Consider the following 22,220-nt stretch of genomic DNA (forward strand, 5'->3'; position numbering starts at 1 on the left):
TTAGTTTATATAATTAATAATTTCTATTGAATGCAGTGGTAACACCAATAAATAATAACACTCAATAATCATCGTTTCAATAAAAAAAAAAACTTTTCTAGATAATAATATAAATTTTTTATATTATTTATTTATTTATTCCTCTCTCTAGTTTTATAATTAATTAAAATCAATCACAAAAATTTCTATTATGAAATAATCTCTATTACAATATCAATAAATTACTAAAAAACAAAAACAATTATTAAGATTAATATAAAAGTTTTATGAAAAACAACTTTGGCCTAAAGGAAAGTAATTCTAAGGTACAGAGCTAGTACAGAGAGCTTCATGAGCACCAAGTTGTTGAGTTAGCCACTGCAAGCCTTGAATCGCAGTATTTGCATCTAGCAACGGCGACGCGCCTTGAATATGCCAAACTCGACCACAACATAGCTTTTGTAAAGAAAGAATGTCCGTTAATTCTTCAACACTGGTACATCCTTCAACATCCTAAAAAAAATATTTAAAATTTATAATAATAATTAATTTGAAATTATTTATTATTTAAAATTTAAGAAGGTCCTACCTGTTTGTTAGCGAAAATAAGGAACAGCGCGTCTTTCAATTCTTTTTTGCTGACAATTTTAGACAGTTCCTTTTGAGCTTCTTCGAATCTCGATCTGTCACTGGAGTCAACAACAAAAATAACTGCCTGGGCTTCATGATAATAATGTTTCCAGAGTGGCCGAAATTTATGTTGACCTCCAACATCCCAAAATGTCACCACCAAGTTCTCATACTCGAGACTCTCGACGTTGAAACCAATCGTAGGAATTGGTGGGCTTGACAGAGTCAATCCTCTCATTGCAGAAAGAATGCTGGTCTTTCCTGAACCATCTAGACCCAATATAACAACTCTCATATCAATTTTCGTTCCAATGTGAACTCTATTATCCTAAAAAAAAAAAAAAAAAAAAAAAAAATTAAACAATAAATTAACAATATAAATAATTATTTTTTTGATAATATTTACAAACCCTGCTAAATATAATTGGTATCGAAGATTCAGGGGTAAGAAAATCTGGGCCAAGTTGATTGTAATTTTGTTGCTGCTGCTCCAAAGAAGCCAGTACATTTTTAACTTTCTCAGCTCCACTCAACAGCTTCCAATCTTCTGAATCAAGAATACTCTCGCATTCTATAGAAACATCAGCGACTTGGGATCTTGTAGTAGTTAAATCTTTTTGTTGTTGTCTCAAAGCACACAATCTCCCTCTTGTCTCTTTGTCAACGCAGTTCAGCGCTACTTTTTCCTGGTCAGCCAATTGAGTTCTCAGTTCTTCAAAATGTTGACGAACTTTGTGCCTGGCATCATCAATAGCCCAGCCCTCCAACTCTTGAATGACTATTTCTATTTTATGAGCAGTATCCCGCATGTTTTCCATGAACTGCGTCATCCTTTGCAAAGCTGAGACAATAGACTTCCTCACGTTCTCAGCTTCTATTTCAAGCAACGCGGGCTTGTGTGCGCTGTGACGACCATAGTCTTTGCACAAGTAACACATAAGAGCATTATGACAGCCCTCTTGAACACAAGTAAATTCAGCGATGTGTGTTATGTGTATCGGACACTTTGGTTTCTCTTTCGGCTTCTCGGACAGCGGGACTCGTCTATGCTTTCCTAATGTTTTTGACGAGTGCGTCAAAATATCACATGCCTCGCACAAATGTGAGGAACAAATGGTGCAATAAAGAACCGCCAAATGAGACTCATCTTCATCACAGGACTGGGTAGATTGCAGACGTTCTTTTTCTAAAATTATAGACTTTTCAGCGTTTGACTGCTCCAATCGTTCAAGCAGCTCAATCAACGCAAAGTTTTTTTTCAGACTGTAAATTCCTTCATGAGTGACTGCTGTTGGTTGCCTGTCAAATGGACACAGCAGGAATGACAGGTCCAGCATACATGACTGGAGTCTCAAAAGACAAGTGTGACAAACTGTGTGACCGCACTGAAGAAGCCGAGGTACTTTTGCACCGTCTACTGAAAATACTTCTTCGCAAACTCGACATTCTAATACCTAGTGATATATATATATATATATATATATATATATATATATATATATATATATATATATATATATATATATATATATATATATATATATATATATATATATATATATATTAATTAACTTATTATAAAAAAAAAAAAAAAAAAAAAAGGTAAACTTACATTGGCTTTAGTGCTTGTTTTTAAAGGTATTTTAAATAAATCACAAATCCGTTTATTATCTTCTGTCATACTCTAAATTACCAATTTTATTGAAAAATTAAATATTCAATTTAATTTTTAAGAAAATGTACTTTTTTTTAATATTTATGCAAAGATTTTACTAATTTTTAACTGGTTAATAAACTAAAAGATGGCGCATATCTTTGTTTTTATTCTTTAAAATGAGATATTTCACTGTTCTGGTGTCAGAATCACTATTTATAATTTAGATGAAAAATATGAAAATATATGTTGTTGCACAAACTATTCGTAACGTGATTGGTTAAATAAATATATATTAAGCATGAAAATATATCTAATTTGTGACTACATGCACGCGCGCGTACTTAACTCTAGTTAAATAATAAATTTCATTGTATTTTAAAAGATACCCTGATAGCCATGTTGAAGGAAAATTGACGGAAATTTAGACTTACAAATTGACGTCCATCTACGGTCGTAGTTTGACAGTAAGTTTACTGTAAGACTTAATGTACAAGTTTTGACTTCAACTTACAGTAAATTTGCGGTAGTTTAGTGGACATAACCGAGTATTGAGAATTATGTCACGTTACCTACTAATGAACGATCGATATTATAGAAATCTTTGAAAAAATTATAATACTAATTTTCACCGCCAGATAGAGCTACAAATTATTAAAAAATTTTTTTAGCAAAAAAAATAATATTAGGTGAGCAATTGAAATAAAAAAAAATTAATTATGGTATTATAATTTTTAATTATTAAGTTGTATGTCTAATAACATTATATTAATATGATTTATATCTATATAAACATAACATTTATAAATATAAAAAAATAAATATAAATAAATTATCAAAATAATTATTTTTTATAATTTGAAATTTTTTTGATCATCAGATTGACTCCATGCATTTGTATAGTAATTTTCTTCATCGGCTTTTCTTTTTTTAGTTTTTGTTTTGTCTTGGGTTGCTTCAACTTTTTTTCGATGGCTCACACGAGCATCTGCCGCTTTCAGAGCCGCTTGCAAAATTGCGGACCAAATTTGATGTGTCACTTGCCCTGGGAATGTTGATACCATGTAATCTGAAATTAACATTTTATTTTTTAATTCTGAAAATTTTTATAAGAGAAAATTTTTATTTTTTAATTATAGTTGATTGAAGTAGTTAGAAAATTAATTTTAAACTTGCCATATAAATCATGATTAATTCGTTTTTTGATAATTGCTTTTTTAGATCCGACGTTGGACTCCTTTTTATAAACATAATGGACGATGAGATCCTCAGCAAACAATCTATTTTCTTTTAAAATATTTCGGACGGTTTCTTTAATGGATACTTCATTTTTAAAATTATTAATCCAGGATTTCTGAAAAAAAAAAAAAAATAAATGAAGTTATTTAAGGTCTTATTGGATTTGCGTTTATTATGCTTACCAATTCATTGCGTTTTTCGTCATCGAATGTGTCGTAAGCGTCAACTTCTTCAAACGTCCGAAATGGTAAGAAAGACGGTTTCACAGTGGTTACAAAGGCTGTAAGCCTTTCATTTCTTTCAACTTTCTGTTCTATCAAACTATAAAAATTTAAATCATTAGAATATCATAAAATTTAGTTCTGTTTTCGGAGTTAAAAGTAAATAAATTATTGATTATTTACGTTAATTTTTTAGATATACTAGCTTGCTCTTCGTTTATTTTTCTGTAAATAAAAAGGATATTAAGCATTACAGAAGAATATAGAAAATTGTTAACTTACTTTAGACTGTTATTAAAAACTCCCAAATTATATTGTATTAATTTTAATGAATCCAATATTTGTGTTGCTACTTGAGTATTTAGTAGAATTGGTTGTGAATTGATCACAACGGGTTTCAATTTTTCTGTGGGAGTAACCGTAGACGTTGGCGCAGTACTAGCTTTTGGAGAACGCGATAAAATTATAGTTTTAGCGGCAGTAGTAGATCTTGGAGAAGCGGAGACAATTATTTTTCTTTTGGTGTTGCTGGGTTGGACAACGCATCGTCACTTTCATTTCCTAGAAATATTTATGCTATTACAAATAAAGAAATGAGAATTATAAATTCTGCAGTTTTATATTTGTTATTTAGCATTTAATTGCAAGAAACTATAAAATTAGGTAAAACAAAAAATAGCGTAAGATCTCCGACTCATGTTTGAATATACTACACTTACCAGCGGCTATAAGAAAATATTAACAATAAACATAAATAGATATGATTTTTGCGTAAGAAACATTATATATTTATTCTTACACATACGTTTAGCAGTATAATAAAAATTAATTCTGACCGTATGTACTGTTGAATTTAATGAACAGCTACGTCACTCGGAATATTTCAGCCACAAATTTAGTTGCTTGTTTTACTTGTACGTAAGTGAATAATCTGACCTTTATCATATTTATTCAATACGGACAAAATTGTTGATTCCAAGAGTCGGTTTTTAAATACCAGGATTAAACTATTTTACCACTGTGAATATATCGACGTTTATGACATATAAGGTAAAAGCCCCAGTATCAGCTCATATACCAGTACCTGATCACTCCATGCATTTGTATATCTATATTTGTGAATATAGATATACAAATACATTGAATGAGCAGGTACCGGTACATGAGACGATACTAGAGCTTTTACCTTATTTTGAATGATGAAAATCATTTAATCCTGGATTCAAATACTTGCCTTTGAATACAATTAAACAAATAAAAATTAACAATGACTCGCTTTGACCAGCATTGCATTATTTTTATTCGTCGAACTGCATTACACATCCAAAATAATAAGCTGGTTTTACATGATGAGTGTTGTTTTCCTGTAGCAGATAAGATTATGTATATAAATAAATGTTACTGTACAACATTTTTAATTCAAAAAGATAAAAGTTACAAGCATAAGAAGAAATAATCACAATGCTAATAATGAAACTTTAATTATAAGGAACAAAAATACGGGCAAATTAAAAAGGTCTTTTACTTGAAATATTAATATTAATATAAATTGAAATATTAATATTAATATAAATTGAAGTATTAATATTAATATAAATTGAAATATTAATATTAATATTAATTAAAATATTAATAAACTAAATACTTCATTCTTCATACCACTCATTAGTGTCTACACATACATATTACTCACACATCATTTAATCCCATTCATTTACATACAAACTTTAAAATTGAAAATATTTTTAATAATTAATGCAACATTAAAAATTGAAAATATTTGTATTGTGTTAAAATAATAAATCAACGTAAATTGAGAAGACATAAATAAAATTTGTAATAACATAAATAAATTATTAATGAATAGATTGAATTTAAAAAATATATGCACAGATAGATTTTATAATTTTTAAATGTGCATTTTTTTTTTAAATAATAAATATCCCATGATTTACTCAATAATCAATACCACGTAGAAATTAACACTAACAAGAGCAATAAATTGCGAGAAAAAATGAAACAATAACTACAAACTTACATGAAACAGTAAAAATAGCTCACCTTTTTTTCCTGATTCATTGTTGAACTAAACTGTTAGATAATATAGTACAATCTTTTACAAGTTTTTACAAGTACGAAATTCTATAAAATAATTTAAAGTAAAATATTAGTTACTGAAAAGTTTTATTTCTACTATTTTAATATAAAACAGTACCGGTCTAGCGAGCATCAACGGAATAAACTAAGACAAATTTTTTATTCTACTATACTATTATTGTTATTGGTCGGAGCGTCGGAGCAGTAGCGATAGGATGAAAAGAATGTCGCTTTTACAATAATGTCATGTATAGTTAGATCAGCGAAAGCGAAAATTTATTATCTAACATATGCGCAGACGCTCAGTTCTGAGAAATGCTCACCGTAAAGTTAAAGAAGAGATTCTTATGCTGTGCGCACTATACCATATTTATGTCAACGCGTTTACAAGGATATGATATACACACACAGGTAATATCATATTTTGTAATCAATTTTATCAATCATTTAATTATATCCTATGAAAATTATAGATATCGTTAAAGTAATCACAATATCAAGGTGGATATTTTGAGGAGATTTAACAACTCAGGTAATTATGTTTATTGATATTTATTTTTTAATTTTATAAGGTTATGTTCGCTGCTCACTAAATGCAGTAGTTTTTAATAATTATAAATTATTTTCATTATTTACTTAGGATAAGATGAATCTATCCGTATACAAACCAGAACTCCGTCCAGGTTCAAGGAAACGATGGGATTTATTGTCCATGAATCACAGGAGAAAATTGAGGAAAGTATTTTTTGATGAATTAGACAATAATACTAATAATAATAATGATAATAATAATAATGTAGAGTCTGTAGATCCGCTATCTTTTTCACTTGTAGTATTAATGGTAATGATCAAACACAACCTATTTCCTCTAGAAAAAGTCCAGAATTTTTAGCGACTACGCAATTTAACTCTGTAATAAGTGATTTTACTCAAAATAGCTTCGATGAAAGTACCAACAATAACCAAAAAAGTAACAACATTGATATTGACAATGATAATAGATTTGAACCCTTGGAATTTCAATCATTCTGGGATTTTAGTAGCAGTGACAATAATACAATAGAATCTATTCCTACTAAAAATATACTGAATTTTTAACATCTACCGAACAATTAAACTCAATTTTAAACAATACTTGTAATAATAATTATCATGTAGACTGTACAGATGTAAAATCATTTTCTGAAAATTCCACGGCGTCTTTGATGTCAGATCACCATGCAAAATCGTCAGTAGCTTTTCAAAATGATAATAGTTTTTAAAAATAGTACTTCGGATAATACCAGTAATGACATTACAAATTATTGCAAGCCTACAGAAACTGTGTTTAGTGCAGAATCATTCAAAGCTAATTTAGCAAAAGGTTTTTTCAATACAAAAATGAACCAAGTTCAAAGTAATACGATGTTGAAGATTCTACATACCCACCCACAACTGAACTTCTTACCCACAGACTGTCGATCATTATTAAAAACCCCTCGAGAGAAAATACAAACAAAGATAATTCCTCCGGGAGAATATCTTCACTTAGGACTCGAATCAACGTTAAAATCAATTTTATCTCTTGTTTCTTTAGAATCGATTCCCCGTGAATTAATAATTGATTTTAATACCGATGGCGTAGAGTTAAATAAAAATATTCAATTATGGCCCATTCAAATTCGCGTAATAAATTTAAGTCACGATAAACCCGAGCTTATTGGAATTTATGAAGGCGTAAAGAAGCCTAATTCTTTTACAGATTTTTTTTTGGATTTTGTGCAAGAAGTAAAATCTATTGAAGAAGAAGGCGGTATTATTTTTAACGGTAATTTAATTTATCTTAAATTTCGGTGTTTTATTGCAGATGCCCCTGCTAGAGCTTATGTTTTAAACCATGCTTCACATGTTGCCAAATATCCCTGTTCAAAATGTCATGTAGAAGGTATTACGTTTCATAAATCCAATCGGTTTGTCGGAATTAATCATAAATTAAGAACTGATTTAGAATACAGAATGTTATCAGATGTTGATCATCACAAGGGAAAATCGGCTATTCACGATCTGCCAATTAATTTAGTTAATCAAGTTCCGTTTGATTATATGCATCTTGTATGTTTGGGTGTTATGAAAAAAATTATTGGGTCAATATTATTGGGAACATCTATAACTAAAAATTACCGAAATTCAAAGTCAACATTGTGTCAAATAGATTAATAACTTTAAATTCTTACTGTCCCCGTGAATTCGCAAGAAAACCGCAAGAGATAGATAATTATTCAAAATTCAAAGCAACAGAGTTTCGCCAGTTACTTTTGTTTACATTCGTTGTAGTTTTCAGAGGCGTAATCAGTTCTGATCTATACAATCATTTTTTACTACTGCATGCATCTATGCGTGTACTACTTAATGATTCATGCTTACCTGGAAATTTAGACTTTGCTGATGAAGCGCTCAAATCTTTTGTAAACCATGCCGATAAAATGTACGGATTAGACTTTCTCACTTATAATATACATGGGCTCTTACATCTTGTATCTGATTATCACCAGTACGGTTCCTTAGATTCAATTTCAGCATTTCCCTATGAAAATTGCATGCCCACAATTAGAGGATATGTTAGAAAACCTGATCAACCATTAAAGCAGATTCATAAAAGAATTAAGGAACAATCGTTTATCAATAGTAATAATAATGATACTTCTAAATTATTTAAAGCATATGGAAAACATGATGATGGTCCAATTTTAAGTCCAATGGTAAATAATTCAACTCAATATGCTAACTTGCAAACTCCAACATTTCTTTTTCTATAAAAATCAAAATAATACTTTTATTACAAATAAAGATAAAATCGGGATTATTAAAAACATAATATTTTACGAAAATCAATATTTTTTTGCAGTTCGTTACTTTAAAAATTTAAATTCTTTGTACAATATTTTAAATCAGCCTTCAATAAATTTCCAGGTTTTTTTATGTACATTGTATGACGAAGTAGAAATAATACCATATAATATTGTAAGAAGTAAATGCTATAGAATGCCATTGTGGGTAGAAAAGCCTTTCACTGATGAAAGCATTAACGATGAACAATTAAATAATGCATTTGTAGCTGTTGTAATGTAATAAGCTCAATTACTTAGCAATATGTTTTAGTGGGAGGATTTTGACAATAATATTATTTTAACCCTTAATACCAATATATTTTATTATCTAATGCAAAGAAATTGATTGATTGATTATTATTATTATTATTATTATTATTATTATTATTATTATTATTCACATATTTACTTTAAAATTTCAATAGCTATAATGAAGTAACTGTATTAACTTGTATGATATTTTCAGTAATTATCAATAGCTTTTATTGCAACGTCGTTGGATTTTTCAACTCTGTCATTTATTTTTCCGGATATCATGTGATGAATTGGAGTTTCACTGGGCATCATCAGTTCCTGTTCTGGTTTCATCTCACTGGCAAAAGTTTCACCTACATATTCTGAGGCTACATTCAGCGAAGCAAAATTTCATAATTATATCTATGATAATTATACCAAACATGTGTGTAACGATTATTTAATTGGAGTAAATTGTTAATATTACAGAGTCTAAAAAACTATTAATTAAAATAAAAAATAATTTTGGGCATTTCATATGAATATTTTTTCCTTATGTATTTTAAAATTACTTTCATTTTTACTGTTCTTTAAGTGAATAAAAATAATTTATCTCAAAAACAAATTTTTTTTTCTACCAAACTCAATTATTTATTTGGTAAGCTTTTTTTTAATCCGAAATTTCATTTTAAGTATAAATTTTCAAATGATCTATGGTTTCCAGTTTTTTTTTATAATAAATAAATGAATAAAATAATTACTAATATCTGAATTAATTCTTTTAAATAATTCACAAAAACATTTTTGTTTTTAATTTAATATAAATTTTTTAATTTAAATAGATAAGACAATATATTTTAAGAGTAATTTAATATAATATAAATTTCTTTGTATCAGTATTATTTTAAAGTTCTACATTTTCAGTTAACTTTGGACTTAAAATTTTATTAAACTTAATAACTATTTTGATAGAAAATTGTAGCTCAAATTACCTGAAAGTTAATGGAATAAACTTTCTCTGAAACTTTTGAGGTTAAATTTATGACAATCTGTCATTGAAATATGTCTTCAACTTGATATCAATAATTTGCACTTCAAGTCTTTCCGGAAAATTGTCGTCAAAATACGTCTGTAGATGGACGTTAATTTGCAGTACAAATTGTAAGCAAATTTCCGTCAAATGTTGGAAGAGCAAAAATTACTGTAAATTTACCGTAAGGTTGATCGAAATTATTGCTCAGAAAACATTTGCTGAGCAAGTGTGGCTATCAGGGTATATGCTTTAAATTAAGTTCGATAATATCGGCTGATGGTTAAAAATTGTAAATTTTATTTGATTAATAGATGCCACCACCGCAAACTTTAGAAAAAAAAAAAAAAAAAACAAGAGCCACCTAAATTGCTAACGGGAGACGATTACTGTTGTGGTATCATTTCAATGGCGTCAATCTTACTCGTATCATTTGAAATATTTATCTGTGGGTGACTTGCGTAATTTTTTTTAAACCTCACAAACAAAGAAAAGGACATGGAAAAACTACCATACAGATTGAGTTCCACTCTGGTAGGTCACAGTGAAGATGTCAGAGATATCACGGCATTTGAAAATGGAACTATTGTTTCTGTATCTCGAGACAAAACGACACGTGTATGGATACCTAACCGGTAATTATGTACAACAATAATTTTTCTATAAATTTAATTGAGTGCAAGCTTGATTTTGAAATAAAATATTTATATTTTTCAGAGACGATTTTGAATTCAGCCCGTCAACTATTTTAAGAGGACACACCAACTTCGTAAGCTCGGTTTGCGTATTAAATCCAACAGAAAAGTATCCCAATAGTTTAATAATAACTGGTAGTAATGATCATCATATTTGTATTTATAAATTGGGAGAGTCTGAGCCAATGAAAAAGGTAAAAGCCCATGCAGACACTGTATGTAATTTACGTGCAGGAATTGAGGAAGGAACATTTTTATCGAGCTCCTGGGATCTCAGTGCAAAATTGTGGAGCTTGGATAATGTCGAAGAGTCATTATTGACTTTGCACGGTCATTCATTGGCAATCTGGTGCGTTATCGACCTTCCGAGCAAAGCCATTGTCACTGGCTCAGCTGACAAAAATGTTATTGTTTGGAATCGTGACGGTACTCAGGTCCACAAACTTGAGGGTCACACTGATTGCGTGAGAGATATAGCGGCGATAAAGGCTGACGAATTTTTAACTTGCGCCAATGACGCTACTGTCAGACACTGGAACGCTGTCACTGGTAGTAATTTGGGAGTTTATTATGGACACAATAATTACATCTACAGTATTTCCGCGACGTTCGATGGTAGCTTGGTAGCAACCTCTAGTGAGGATAAATCAGTGAGGATTTGGAAAAATGGTAAAGTTGATCAGACATTGATGATTCCAACGACTTCAGTTTGGTGTATTGATATTTTGCCAAATGGTGACATTGTTTCGGGATCATCAGACGGAATTATCAGGATATTTTCAGCGGATTCATCGCGTTGGGCAAGCCCGGAAATAATGAAAGTTTATGAGACAGCAATTATTGATGACCAAACTAAATCCCAGCAGGCACTCGGTAATGTTAAAATAAATGAGTAAGTATTTGTTTTATTTGATAATTATTATTATAGAGCGAATAGTTGTAATGATAATAAATAGATGCTGACGAGTTATGTCTGTTGGATTTAAATGGCATGTTTCATAGGCTGCCGACGATGAGTGCATTGGCTCAACCAGGAACGCGAGATGGCCAGACCAAAATGATCAATCAAGGAGGCAAAGCTATCGCTTACTCCTGGTCCCAGAGTGAGATGCAGTGGATAAAAATTGGCGACGTCGTTGGAGCTGTCAATAATGATTCACCTAAGCAACTTTTCGATGGTAAAGAATATGACTATGTCTTCTCAATTGACATTCAGGATGGAGTCCCACCGCTCAAACTGCCTTACAATAAAACTGATGATCCTTGGCATACTGCGCAAACATTTATTCACAAACATGGATTGAGCCAGATGTACTTGGATCAGGTAAGGAGATGTTACTGATTAGATATATTAATATCCTTAAGGATATTTTTACGGGCAGATTTGTCCAAAAATTCGAAAACATATTTTTGCTTGAAAATTTTTTACAATCGCCTTGATACAGTTACAAAAATTATTTAATAAGATAATTTTTATCTACTTATTGATTTTATAGATTGCCAATTTCATAGTAAAAAATTCTGATAGTACACCATCGTTTAACCCAAATTCATCATTCGCGGATCCATTTACTGGTGGTAATCGCTACATACCTGGATCAGGATTACCAAATGCGTCAGCAGCACAAGCAGACCCTTTTACTGGCGGTAACCGATATATACCTGGATCAAATCAACCGAATACTAAAGTACAAGCATCAACCTCAAACCCAGACCCTTTTACTGGCAGTAACAGCTACGTACCAGGACCTAGTTCTACTAGTATTACCTTACGTAAACCAATACCTGAATCATCAAATGCTTCAACGTTCTCTTACTTCCCACATGGAAGTTATATAAAGCTGGAACAAGCCAATTATACTGCCATATTAGGTAAAAATTTTATTTATTAATTTTATTATTATTATTATTATTTTAATATTAATGTGGTATTGATAATTCCAGAAAAAATTAAAGAATTCAATAGTCAACTAGGAGAATGTTTAAAACGGATACCTGAGACTAATTTGGAAGCTGTAGTTAATTTAACAAAAGGTCAGCTCCAACAACTTGACGCTCAAATCATTAGTACCCTCTGGACACTACTTGAGTGGCCCAATGAGTTTGTCTTTCCTGTACTGGATGTTGCGAGATTGGCGATTCTACAAAAATCAGCAAACAATATTCTCTGCAGTGAAAATTTGATACCTGTAATTCAACGTCATCTTGCGCCTGAAGCAGTAGCGGCAAATCAAATGTTGATTTTTAGACTGCTAGCCAATATGTTTAATCATGAAACAGGGGAGAAGTTTGGTCTTCAGTACGCAGAGTCTGTGTTGGATGTATTGCTGAAACTCCCTTCGGCAGGCAGTAAACATAATCAGGTATTTTATTGATATTTTTAAAAATAAAAATACATTTTAATAATAGATTGAATTGAATTGATAAAACATATACGTTTATTTGTTTTTTTTTTTTTTCTTTTTTTTTTTCAGGTTGCAATTGCCACTTACATGTTAAATTTAACAGTAGCATTAAATAAAAATTCGGACGACATGACAAGTCGTACTAAAATACTTAATTTAATGACAGTAATAATGGATAAATTAAAAGATCCAGAAGCTATTTTTCGAGCGCTCGTTGCTCTTGGCACTCTTATTGCGGTAGTAAACAATGCCGATCATAAAAATACATTAGTCCAATTATTGAAGCAATCAGACAGTACAATTGCTCTATTAAAATCATCTTCTATAAGTAAGTCAATGCTTGATGCTCATGGCAAAGTATCCAAGTGTTCTAAACAAATATTGGATTTGATTGTCTAACATTAGTAAGTTTAATACATTTAAAAAAAAAATATTTTTTCAATTTATAATTATTAACATTTAATGTTGCTTTTCATATTATTATTATTTAAAAAAAAAAAAACATTTAAATAGGTTTTTGCAGTTTATAAACAAATTAAAAATTATTAAACTCAGATGTGTGAAACACAAATTTTGTATTAGTCTGTAATTTTTTTACAGTCTTTTGTCAAGAACCAAATACATACATGAATAATATTTTAATTAGAAATGATTACTTTATTAATTTAGTCATAAGTTATAATTAATTAATTAATATGTAATAATAATTATAACAACAACGTGCAAGTCAGGTAAGATACATTATTTGTATTGCTAATTCAAGTCAGTTTTAAGTATTTACAACGATGAATATAAAATAATAATTTATACTTATATGTATATATATATATATATATAATTTTTCATATTTATTTATTTATTTATATATGTATATTTAATAACATATACTTTTATGTATATATATAATATCTGGTTAATTTCATCATCGGACAATTACGTCCACAAAACGTACAACAGACAACAGTGTAGTAGTAGAATATTGTTATTACATGTTAACGTCGAATATATATATATATATATATATATATATATATATATATATATATATATATATATATATATATATATATATATTTTTAAATTGTATTTATTTATAATAATTTTTTTTTACTTTATTTCTCACATATAATATCCAATATTTATTTTTAAGTTGCAATTACAAGGCTGGGTTAGCTTTAATTCGCGGATAGTTGCATGAAAAATAATATTTACGTTATTAGAAATTTATATTAATCATTAATGTTATGATTGGTGAAGGGTTATTACATTTTCTTTTTTTTTAAATAATATATACACTGAGCTTATTATAATTTTCAGCCTGTTATAATTTTTGCAATTGGAATGTTACTTTTTTTTTTATATTAGTTCACTTTAATTTTTCATTTTCTTCTATATATATTTTTTTTTTACATTTTCAATATTTTATTTATAAAAAATAAACTTTCCATATCTCCGAGATCTGTAAGATAATAAAAATTACGGCAAATTTATAAATACTGCCATTTAGTTATTTTACGTTTAGAAAACTCATGCTTAGTAATAATTCCGTAAATTTTTTGATAAGTAAAAAAAAAATATACATGTGTGTATAAATTTATATTAATGATCATTTAAATATTTTTACATAAATTAATATTATCTTTCAGATTTCACGAGACTGTTATGAAAGACCTAAAGTTGCAGAATTAACAAACAATTTTGTGCTTATTACAAATATATATATATATATATATATATATATATATATATATATATATATATATATATATATATATATATATATATAATATAATATAATAATATATTGAAAGAATTACGTGATTCAATATTTCTTCTAAATGATTTTTATTTTTCGATCAAATTAGTGAGGAATGCCCTGTTTAAAAATGCACCGGTCTAATATACACATATTTTTATATTTTTATATTTTATTATTAAATATTAAATATATTTATTATTAATGTAAAAGGGACTTGTACTATGCTCGATGAGCACATCTGTACTTTAGTTACAATCCGGAAGCCAGAAAGTGTAGAAGACACAATATTATTAATTTTTTTTTTTTTTTTTTTTTTTTTTTTAACCATAGAATAAGTCACTTAAGTGTGTCCATATCAGCGCATATGTGTATTTTTACTGTTGGAAATTTTTTTTAAAATCACATTATAATCTACGTATAATCATTTACTTGACAAGTCGAACTCTATGTGAATTTTTTTAAATTTAATTTTATCTTTATTTAAGAAATATATTTTTACTGTTTTTATATATATATATATATATATATATATATATATATATATATATATATATATATATATATATATATATATATATATATATATATATATATATATATTTTACGAGAGGCGTTTCTATACAGTTAAAATGTGTTTTATTTTTTATTTTTTAGTATTGATAAACCGTATCCAAGAAAAAAATTAAACACAGCCTCGATAATCGACGGTTTTCAAGAGAGGGAAGAAATATTAAAATATATACGTTTTTTTTTCTTTCTTCTAAATTTGACGATACTAACCAGGTAAAAAATTATATTCTAAAAAAATACGTACCGACATTACGAGAGCAATTGTTCAGATACATACTTGTTTCATTAATTTTAACAATTGTACATATTTAAATTTTCTTTAAAATTGAAAAAATCAATTTTTACTTGAAATTTTATTCATTATTTTAATGTAGACTAATAAATTTAGCTTAAAACTATATGACACTAGCGCATTGAATCAAATTTTCTTATTAAAAAAATAACGGAAAAAAAAAATGATACATTAGTTTTTTCTTTCTTACAAAATACTTTCAAATTTCCAGAGCTAATTTGTGCTAGACAAATTCAAAAAATAATAAAATATATTTTATTATATATATATATATATATATATATATATATATATATATATATATATATATATTGTTATTATTATCATTATAATAGCAAAGTGTCGATAAATTTTCTATAACAACTTGAGATTTAATTGATTTAATATTTTTTTTTTTTTTTTTTTTTTTTTTTTTTTTTTACGTAGAATGTCAACAGTCATATCTACTCTTCCCTAAGTCATCGGGTGTTTGATATAGAACTATACAAAACCGCGAGTGACCGTAACCGCTTGTTACAAAAAAATAAAAAAAAAATATATATGTGTATATACTTTGACAAATACAGTTTAAATGTTTATACATACAATGTGGTAAGATGTACACAGTATTAATATTAATAATATTATTTTATGTCCCCTAGCCTGCAGGGTAACTTGTAAAATTCTACAACGGAATAGTTGATGACTTATTTACTAGTGGGTTGAAAATTATCGACCACAATAGTAAAGCAACAATTATTTGATGCTTTTATAGTGTGTCCATTATTTATATATCAATTAAATTATTTTTTCATCAATTTTCATTTTATGATTGATATTTATTTTATCAAAGTTTAAAAAGTTTTATTCTTGTCATCAAGTTCGACCGGCGAACAAAATCATCATCAACAGTCGTTAGTTCTCCTCTCTCCCAGAAAATCACAACCACTGACATCAATTCGTTGTGACCATTAGATTTATCAGTGCCGTGTCATTCAAAATTTTATTATTTTTTAAATTATAAATTACAACGTAGACAAAACGATTTCAAATTTAAATAAAACAATTCAAATATCTACGTTAACTTTTTTTTTAAACTACTAGGTTTAAACTTTTTCTTGCTAAATTTAGTGCAAAAATAATAATAAAAAAATAGGGAGGGACCTAAAAATTGTACTGGGTCCCCCCGGGCCCGTCTCATTCAGCAGGAGTGCTCGCAGCCCATTTGTCGAACTCGATACCCGAATCGGGACTGGGCCCCAGGTCAACGGGACTTAAGAAGCTCGGTGCAGGACAATTGCATGGCCCGCCAGGTTGGCAAGCACCAATGCAACGATTATTACGTTTGCGGTCACCTCGATCTCTTAATTCGCTCTCAAACCTGTATAACTGCTCTAGAAAACTGAAGTTTGGTGCGACGTTTGTTTTTCTACTTCTCACAAGGTTGAATGCGTCATTGAGACTCAGATTACATTTGTGCATAAGATAAGCTATTGTTATCGTCACTGATCTTGATACACCAGCTAAACAATGAACTAGAACTCCTTTGTCTGAACTACGTGCCTCTTCTGTAATTACAATATTATCAATTAATTATTATTATTATTATCATCATCATCAGTAATATTATTATAGCTATTGGTCATGACTCAGTATAGGCGATAAGACACCACTACATTACTATGCCATAAAGATAAGTATAATAGTCATGACTGATGTCAAGGACTATCAATAATAATAATAATAATAATAATAAAAACAACTATAGATATATAATATAGTTTTAATAATGAAAATTTTTATATCTTTATGTTTTAATTAATGATTGAAGAAAAAAAAATGTAAATCTCGTTTTTGAATTTAAAAAATTATAACTGACAAAAAAAATGAAATAATAATTAAAATTTCAACAAAAGTGTCGAGGGTGATTGTTGATATTTATTGCAAGTGTAAATGACGTAGCCCATCCCCGAGCGGACATCCGTTGTTTAATTATTTAGCATTTACCGCCCAGCACGTGGGAAATTTTTTCTATTTATAAAAAATCCCTCACCCAAACACCACCCAGGCGCCCAAGTATTTAAACAGGAAATCCTGTTTAAGATGCCGCCGACGACAACGTGATCCAGGAATTTTAGTTCTGAGAGACCGACACTATAAATTAGACTTACGTCATTGAATGAAAGAATGAATAAAACGAATAAGAGAAAACGAAAGAGTTGAAAGAACAAGCTGAGCAGTATAAATGAATTCCAACAATATTTTTTTTGCAGTAAAAAAGAAAAAAAAATTATGAACTAAACAAGTGCCGCTGTTAAAACTATTTTTGCATCAGTTCAGTGAAATTAAATGCTGGTCGTTACACTGGTCAGACTGATGATGGTGATGCATTCAGATTGCATAGTGGTGAATTACCATTTACACTATAAATTCTATCCCTTTATACTATCATCTGGCGCAACGCACGAATTAAGTGTTACGATGATTAAGTCAAGTACATTGAACCCATTTGATCGTCATTCAAAGGGAGTAGGGGAATATAATCATGAGTAGTTGGGTATGAGTGTGCTATTCATTGTGCAAAGATTGGATTGGATTTAATATATTTAACGTAAATCATCAATTAGATCTAATCAGTATTATTATTTTATCTAATCACATGTGTGCTTTCATTTATCGTATTTACTCAATGACTAATTATAAATTAAACTTACCAATAAACTGAATGGCTTGTGGAAAAAAACTTGCTAAATTTTGACTGTGGTGGTCATTTATAGGTATCTGCATGTACTTTATAGACCCAGCATCCTCAAATACATTTGGTAAATCAGCCGTTACATTAAGTATATATTGTATTCTGTGACGAGATAATGAATCGTGATCTTCACTATTTGCTGCATTACCAAGATATAAATGCGGCAAAATTTCCACAGGAAAGTCTTTGTCCTCTTCTGGGCCTACTTCAACAAAAATTTCAATTAAATATATACCTATCAATCATTTTAATTTACAAAAAAAAAAAAAAAAAAAAAAAAAAAAAAAACATTATTAATGTAATTAATTATTACAAGTATTTAAAAAGTGTGCTGCATAATTACCAACAGAATCACAGGTGCTATCGCTGTCAGAGTCTGAGTAAGCTCTTGTGGGCGGTGTAGAAATTCGTAAAGTTCTGAGGCCCATTAACTCGCCTACATTGTTCTCTTGGCCCGGTTGTCCTTCAACATTAGCTTGGCTGCCTTCGCACCACTCTGGATATCGATCTCTAAATGCTCCAAACCCACCTAAAATTTAAAAAAAAAAAAATTATAAGTAAACATTTATTATTGATGTAAAAAAAAAAAAAAAAAATAATAAATAAATTATATTGAGTACTAATGTAAATAAATCAGATATAAAATAATAATAATAAAAGCTTTTTAAAGCAATCTCTGGTGTTTATTGCTATTTATGAAAGATGTTAATTTATGGTAATCAGGTGCGGCAATGAATAAAGATCTCGGTATAGTATAAGTGTGAATGGACAACACACTTATGACAATCTCTATGAATGAGTGAACATAGGTATAATGTTATATAGTATAATATATATGCATATATGTACGTGTATAGATAAAATAAAATCAGTTGAAACTAAAGCCACAAATTAAATTCCTCTGTTTTTCTCTCTCTATCTCTCTATCTCTCTTTTTTTTTCTCTGTCTATCCTCGAGTTGTACCAGAAAGCCTCCCACACAAATCAATACTTCATTCACAACTTCCCCTCCGGTTGTGCTTCAGCTGTCTGTAAGGTTACTACTTACTGTTACCGAGATGTTTGATAGATATTCAACGAGACATATTAAACACCAGGATCATTTAATCATATTTATTTATTTTAAGAATTGATATAAGTAATAAATAATATTTTTATACTGCAAGTACATAGATAGATATGTGGATTACTCAGATAGTTAAACACTAACAATAAAAATATAAAATTTTTTTCTCAAACTAATTTATCATCCTACATGGTGTACGGTGGGTTAATTGAAGCCCATACTGATGTCTAATGTCGAGTTAAATCTATTGACCTCTCGGTCTTATCCAATAATTGTCGACTCGAGTATAAAAATAATAAAACTAAAGATATAAATATAAAAACTGGGCATAGTTATATTAAGAAGAAAAAAAAATAATACAAAAGAGTTAAAAAAAAAAAGTCATTCTTACCAATGAGCGTAACAACATAGCCTCCAGAGCATTTAAGTCTACGGCTCAAGACTTGTATTGTCTCTCCTTGGTGTCCAGCTGGGTCTGTCGAATCGCCAATCAGTACAAATGTACCTCTCCTGTCGTCGTCACCGTACAAAAAAACCTCGACTCGATTCCTCAACTCGAGACACCTAATGGTAGCCAGTAGATCAACTTTACCCGCAGCTAACCTTCTCAGCATGATGCTGGGTATGGCCAGTGGTACTGAGTTCCTGATATGCGCTTCCAAGAAGTCTGAGTGTGCACGGCAGTCCAAAATAAGAAGCCTGTCAGGTCCACCTTGTGACCTGAGTTCTCTGAAGAACCACTCATGCCCCACGTATCCCTCCTCTTCAACCATTCCTTCACCCGGCATCTTCAATTCTTCAATTAAGATTTTTACAATTATAATTTTATCTTCACCACCAACAACACCAATAACCGACGACCAATATTAATATATGGCACTAGACAGTAGTTTTGAATAATAAAAAAAGAAAAAACAAACTACAATAATAATAATAATAATAATAATAAAAATGATGATGATAATAAAGTCACAGTCTCAATGGCACTTGGACATAAAAATCACGAGAGCAAACGTCGTTACATCCATTTGATCTCTTGACCCAGGGTAAATGTTATATTCTTACATAAACCAGCAACGTTGTGTGCTAATTTAAAATCAGGCAGCAAAACAACAGCCTTACTTGTGCAGTCTTTAGATTCTCGTCACCTCACGATTATCGATCCCACCGTTAATTGAGACAGCAACACTGATCAGCATTCATTTAAACTCCCCACTGGAATGTTGCTTACTTTTATTTCTACTCACACATATACACACATGTCTGATGACACCACTTGACATAAATTATCAGTACCACAATATATAAACATATAACTACTCACGTATACATTAACATCAACCGGTCTCTTTCGTATACCTCAGCTCTCACGGCGATCCTTCACGGAGGGATGCTGCGCGTACGCCGGAATCACTGCCTCTTACTCCCTCTATTTTCTCAAAATCTTGTTTTAATCCTCTCTCTCTCTCTCTCACACACACACACACACACACACACACACACACACACACACACACACACACACACACACACACACACACACACACCTTTTCAACTTCTTGTCACTTTGTTCTTCTGTTAATTCTCCAATATAGTTTAATCTCTGTAAAAATATTAACACTTTTATTATCTATTTATAATTTTTATAGAAATAAAGTATATAAATAAGTAATAAAATAATTTAATTATAAAAATTTAATTAAAATTACACTTGATATAATAAATGTCATCAATACCTCACTGTCTACCGCAACGTTATCGTTGCTATTTATTATTATTATTATTATTATTTTCATCACAAAACAATAATAATAATAATAATAATAATAATAATAATAATAATAATAATAATAAAAACTTATATTATATGTATGTGCATGTGTATTTTATCTGATAAACATAAGTAACTAAAGCAAACTAAACCAAGTATGCAGTGATCAACAGAGTAGAGTACAGTGGAGATAACCAACAAACCAACAAACCAACGAACACAACCGATACAACGACAATGATCATGTTTGATAATGTGTTGACGAGAACAACACAGTGTATCTTTTGTTGTTATACATACATATTACAACGACAGAATAGATCAGCAACATACTGATACTGATACTGATACTGAGGCATATACACATACAAATACATGCGTATAGAGAATAACTAAACACAAGTAACATGTATGACACTTACACATACACAGGGCTTTAACTTGTCAACTTTACTAGTTATCGTTCTTCCTCGTCCGGTAACCCGCCGAGCACTCTTAACCCCGTGGTGCCCGTGATGCCGAGAGCCTCACTCCTCGCTGCTTGCTGCTTGCTGGTGGCACTGGCAGCCACACCTTACCACAAGCGTCCTTCCGTCGAGAATGGGCAAATGGCGGCACCGACGAGCACAGAGGGAACCAGAGACGAACCTCCATTGGTTTAAAGTCACGAGGTACCATCCGGAGAACCAATCGCTGCACACACTGACGTCAGTTCATTGACAAAAGATGTTCTCATTAACGAGGCGTAGGTTGTTCGCGCAAGCGGCTGCAGGGAAATCGTATTCTAGGATCTCTGGCAGTTTGTGTTTAGTTTGTTGTGTGTGTGTGTGTGTGTGTGTGTGTGTGTGTGTGTGTGTGTGTGTGTGTGTGTGTGTGTGTGTGTGTGTGTGTGTGTGTGTGTGTGTGTGTGTGTGTGTGTGTGTGTGTGTGTGTGTGTGTGTGTGTGTGTGTTGCGGTCGACTCACCGGAGAAGGGCG

At 30.0% G+C, this 22,220-nt stretch overlaps 4 protein-coding genes and 1 long non-coding RNA gene across 15 annotated transcripts; 2 read left to right on the forward strand and 3 right to left on the reverse strand.

Annotated features, from left to right (window-relative positions):
* Positions 1-110: 110 nt before the first annotated feature.
* LOC141526145 (E3 ubiquitin-protein ligase TRIM23) lies at positions 111-2,588 on the reverse strand. The gene is made up of 4 exons (XM_074240960.1): positions 2,222-2,588; positions 1,020-2,063; positions 569-937; positions 111-492 (listed from the first exon to the last, which is right to left on the reverse strand). The coding sequence occupies exons 1-4, from the start codon at positions 2,288-2,290 to the stop codon at positions 301-303; spliced, it is 1,674 nt and encodes a 557-aa protein (XP_074097061.1). The 5' UTR covers positions 2,291-2,588; the 3' UTR covers positions 111-300.
* A 1,907-nt stretch (positions 2,589-4,495) lies between these two features.
* On the reverse strand, positions 4,496-6,181 carry LOC141526165 (uncharacterized). 2 transcript variants are annotated; one of them, XR_012478979.1, is made up of 3 exons: positions 5,785-6,179; positions 4,910-5,087; positions 4,496-4,741 (listed from the first exon to the last, which is right to left on the reverse strand). It is a non-coding gene; the product is annotated as an uncharacterized LOC141526165 (long non-coding RNA). The 2 variants fall into 2 exon arrangements; XR_012478978.1 differs by lacking the exon at positions 4,496-4,741 and having other exon boundaries at positions 4,748-5,087; positions 5,785-5,865; positions 5,939-6,181.
* Positions 6,182-6,199: 18 nt separating this feature from the next.
* LOC141526157 (uncharacterized) lies at positions 6,200-9,453 on the forward strand. Its single transcript, XM_074240986.1, has 3 exons — positions 6,200-6,231; positions 6,294-6,352; positions 6,461-9,453. Exon 3 carries the CDS (start codon positions 7,066-7,068, stop codon positions 8,014-8,016), a length of 951 nt encoding a protein of 316 aa, XP_074097087.1. The 5' UTR covers positions 6,200-6,231; positions 6,294-6,352; positions 6,461-7,065; the 3' UTR covers positions 8,017-9,453.
* An 893-nt stretch (positions 9,454-10,346) lies between these two features.
* On the forward strand, positions 10,347-15,129 carry Plap (phospholipase A2 activator protein). Its single transcript, XM_074240955.1, has 6 exons — positions 10,347-10,586; positions 10,669-11,538; positions 11,649-11,970; positions 12,143-12,518; positions 12,591-13,009; positions 13,121-15,129. The coding sequence occupies exons 1-6, from the start codon at positions 10,450-10,452 to the stop codon at positions 13,448-13,450; spliced, it is 2,454 nt and encodes an 817-aa protein (XP_074097056.1). The 5' UTR covers positions 10,347-10,449; the 3' UTR covers positions 13,451-15,129.
* A 917-nt stretch (positions 15,130-16,046) lies between these two features.
* On the reverse strand, positions 16,047-21,823 carry Mkp3 (Mitogen-activated protein kinase phosphatase 3). Of its 10 annotated transcripts, none has more exons than XM_074240978.1 (6): positions 21,666-21,818; positions 20,832-21,075; positions 19,864-20,268; positions 18,750-18,935; positions 18,366-18,611; positions 16,047-17,219 (listed from the first exon to the last, which is right to left on the reverse strand). In XM_074240978.1, the coding sequence occupies exons 3-6, from the start codon at positions 20,258-20,260 to the stop codon at positions 16,849-16,851; spliced, it is 1,200 nt and encodes a 399-aa protein (XP_074097079.1). In that variant the 5' UTR covers positions 20,261-20,268; positions 20,832-21,075; positions 21,666-21,818; the 3' UTR covers positions 16,047-16,848. The 10 variants fall into 10 exon arrangements, with proteins under 10 accessions (XP_074097079.1, XP_074097078.1, XP_074097076.1 ...); XM_074240977.1 differs by having other exon boundaries at positions 20,797-21,075; XM_074240975.1 differs by having other exon boundaries at positions 19,864-20,687; positions 20,797-21,075.
* Positions 21,824-22,220: the final 397 nt, after the last annotated feature.

The sequence above is a fragment of the Cotesia typhae genome, unplaced genomic scaffold, assembly GCF_013202065.1.
Source record: "Cotesia typhae breed Kobodo isofemale line unplaced genomic scaffold, CoteBio_Ctyphae contig_33, whole genome shotgun sequence".
NCBI classification, from domain to species: Eukaryota; Metazoa; Arthropoda; class Insecta; order Hymenoptera; family Braconidae; genus Cotesia; species Cotesia typhae.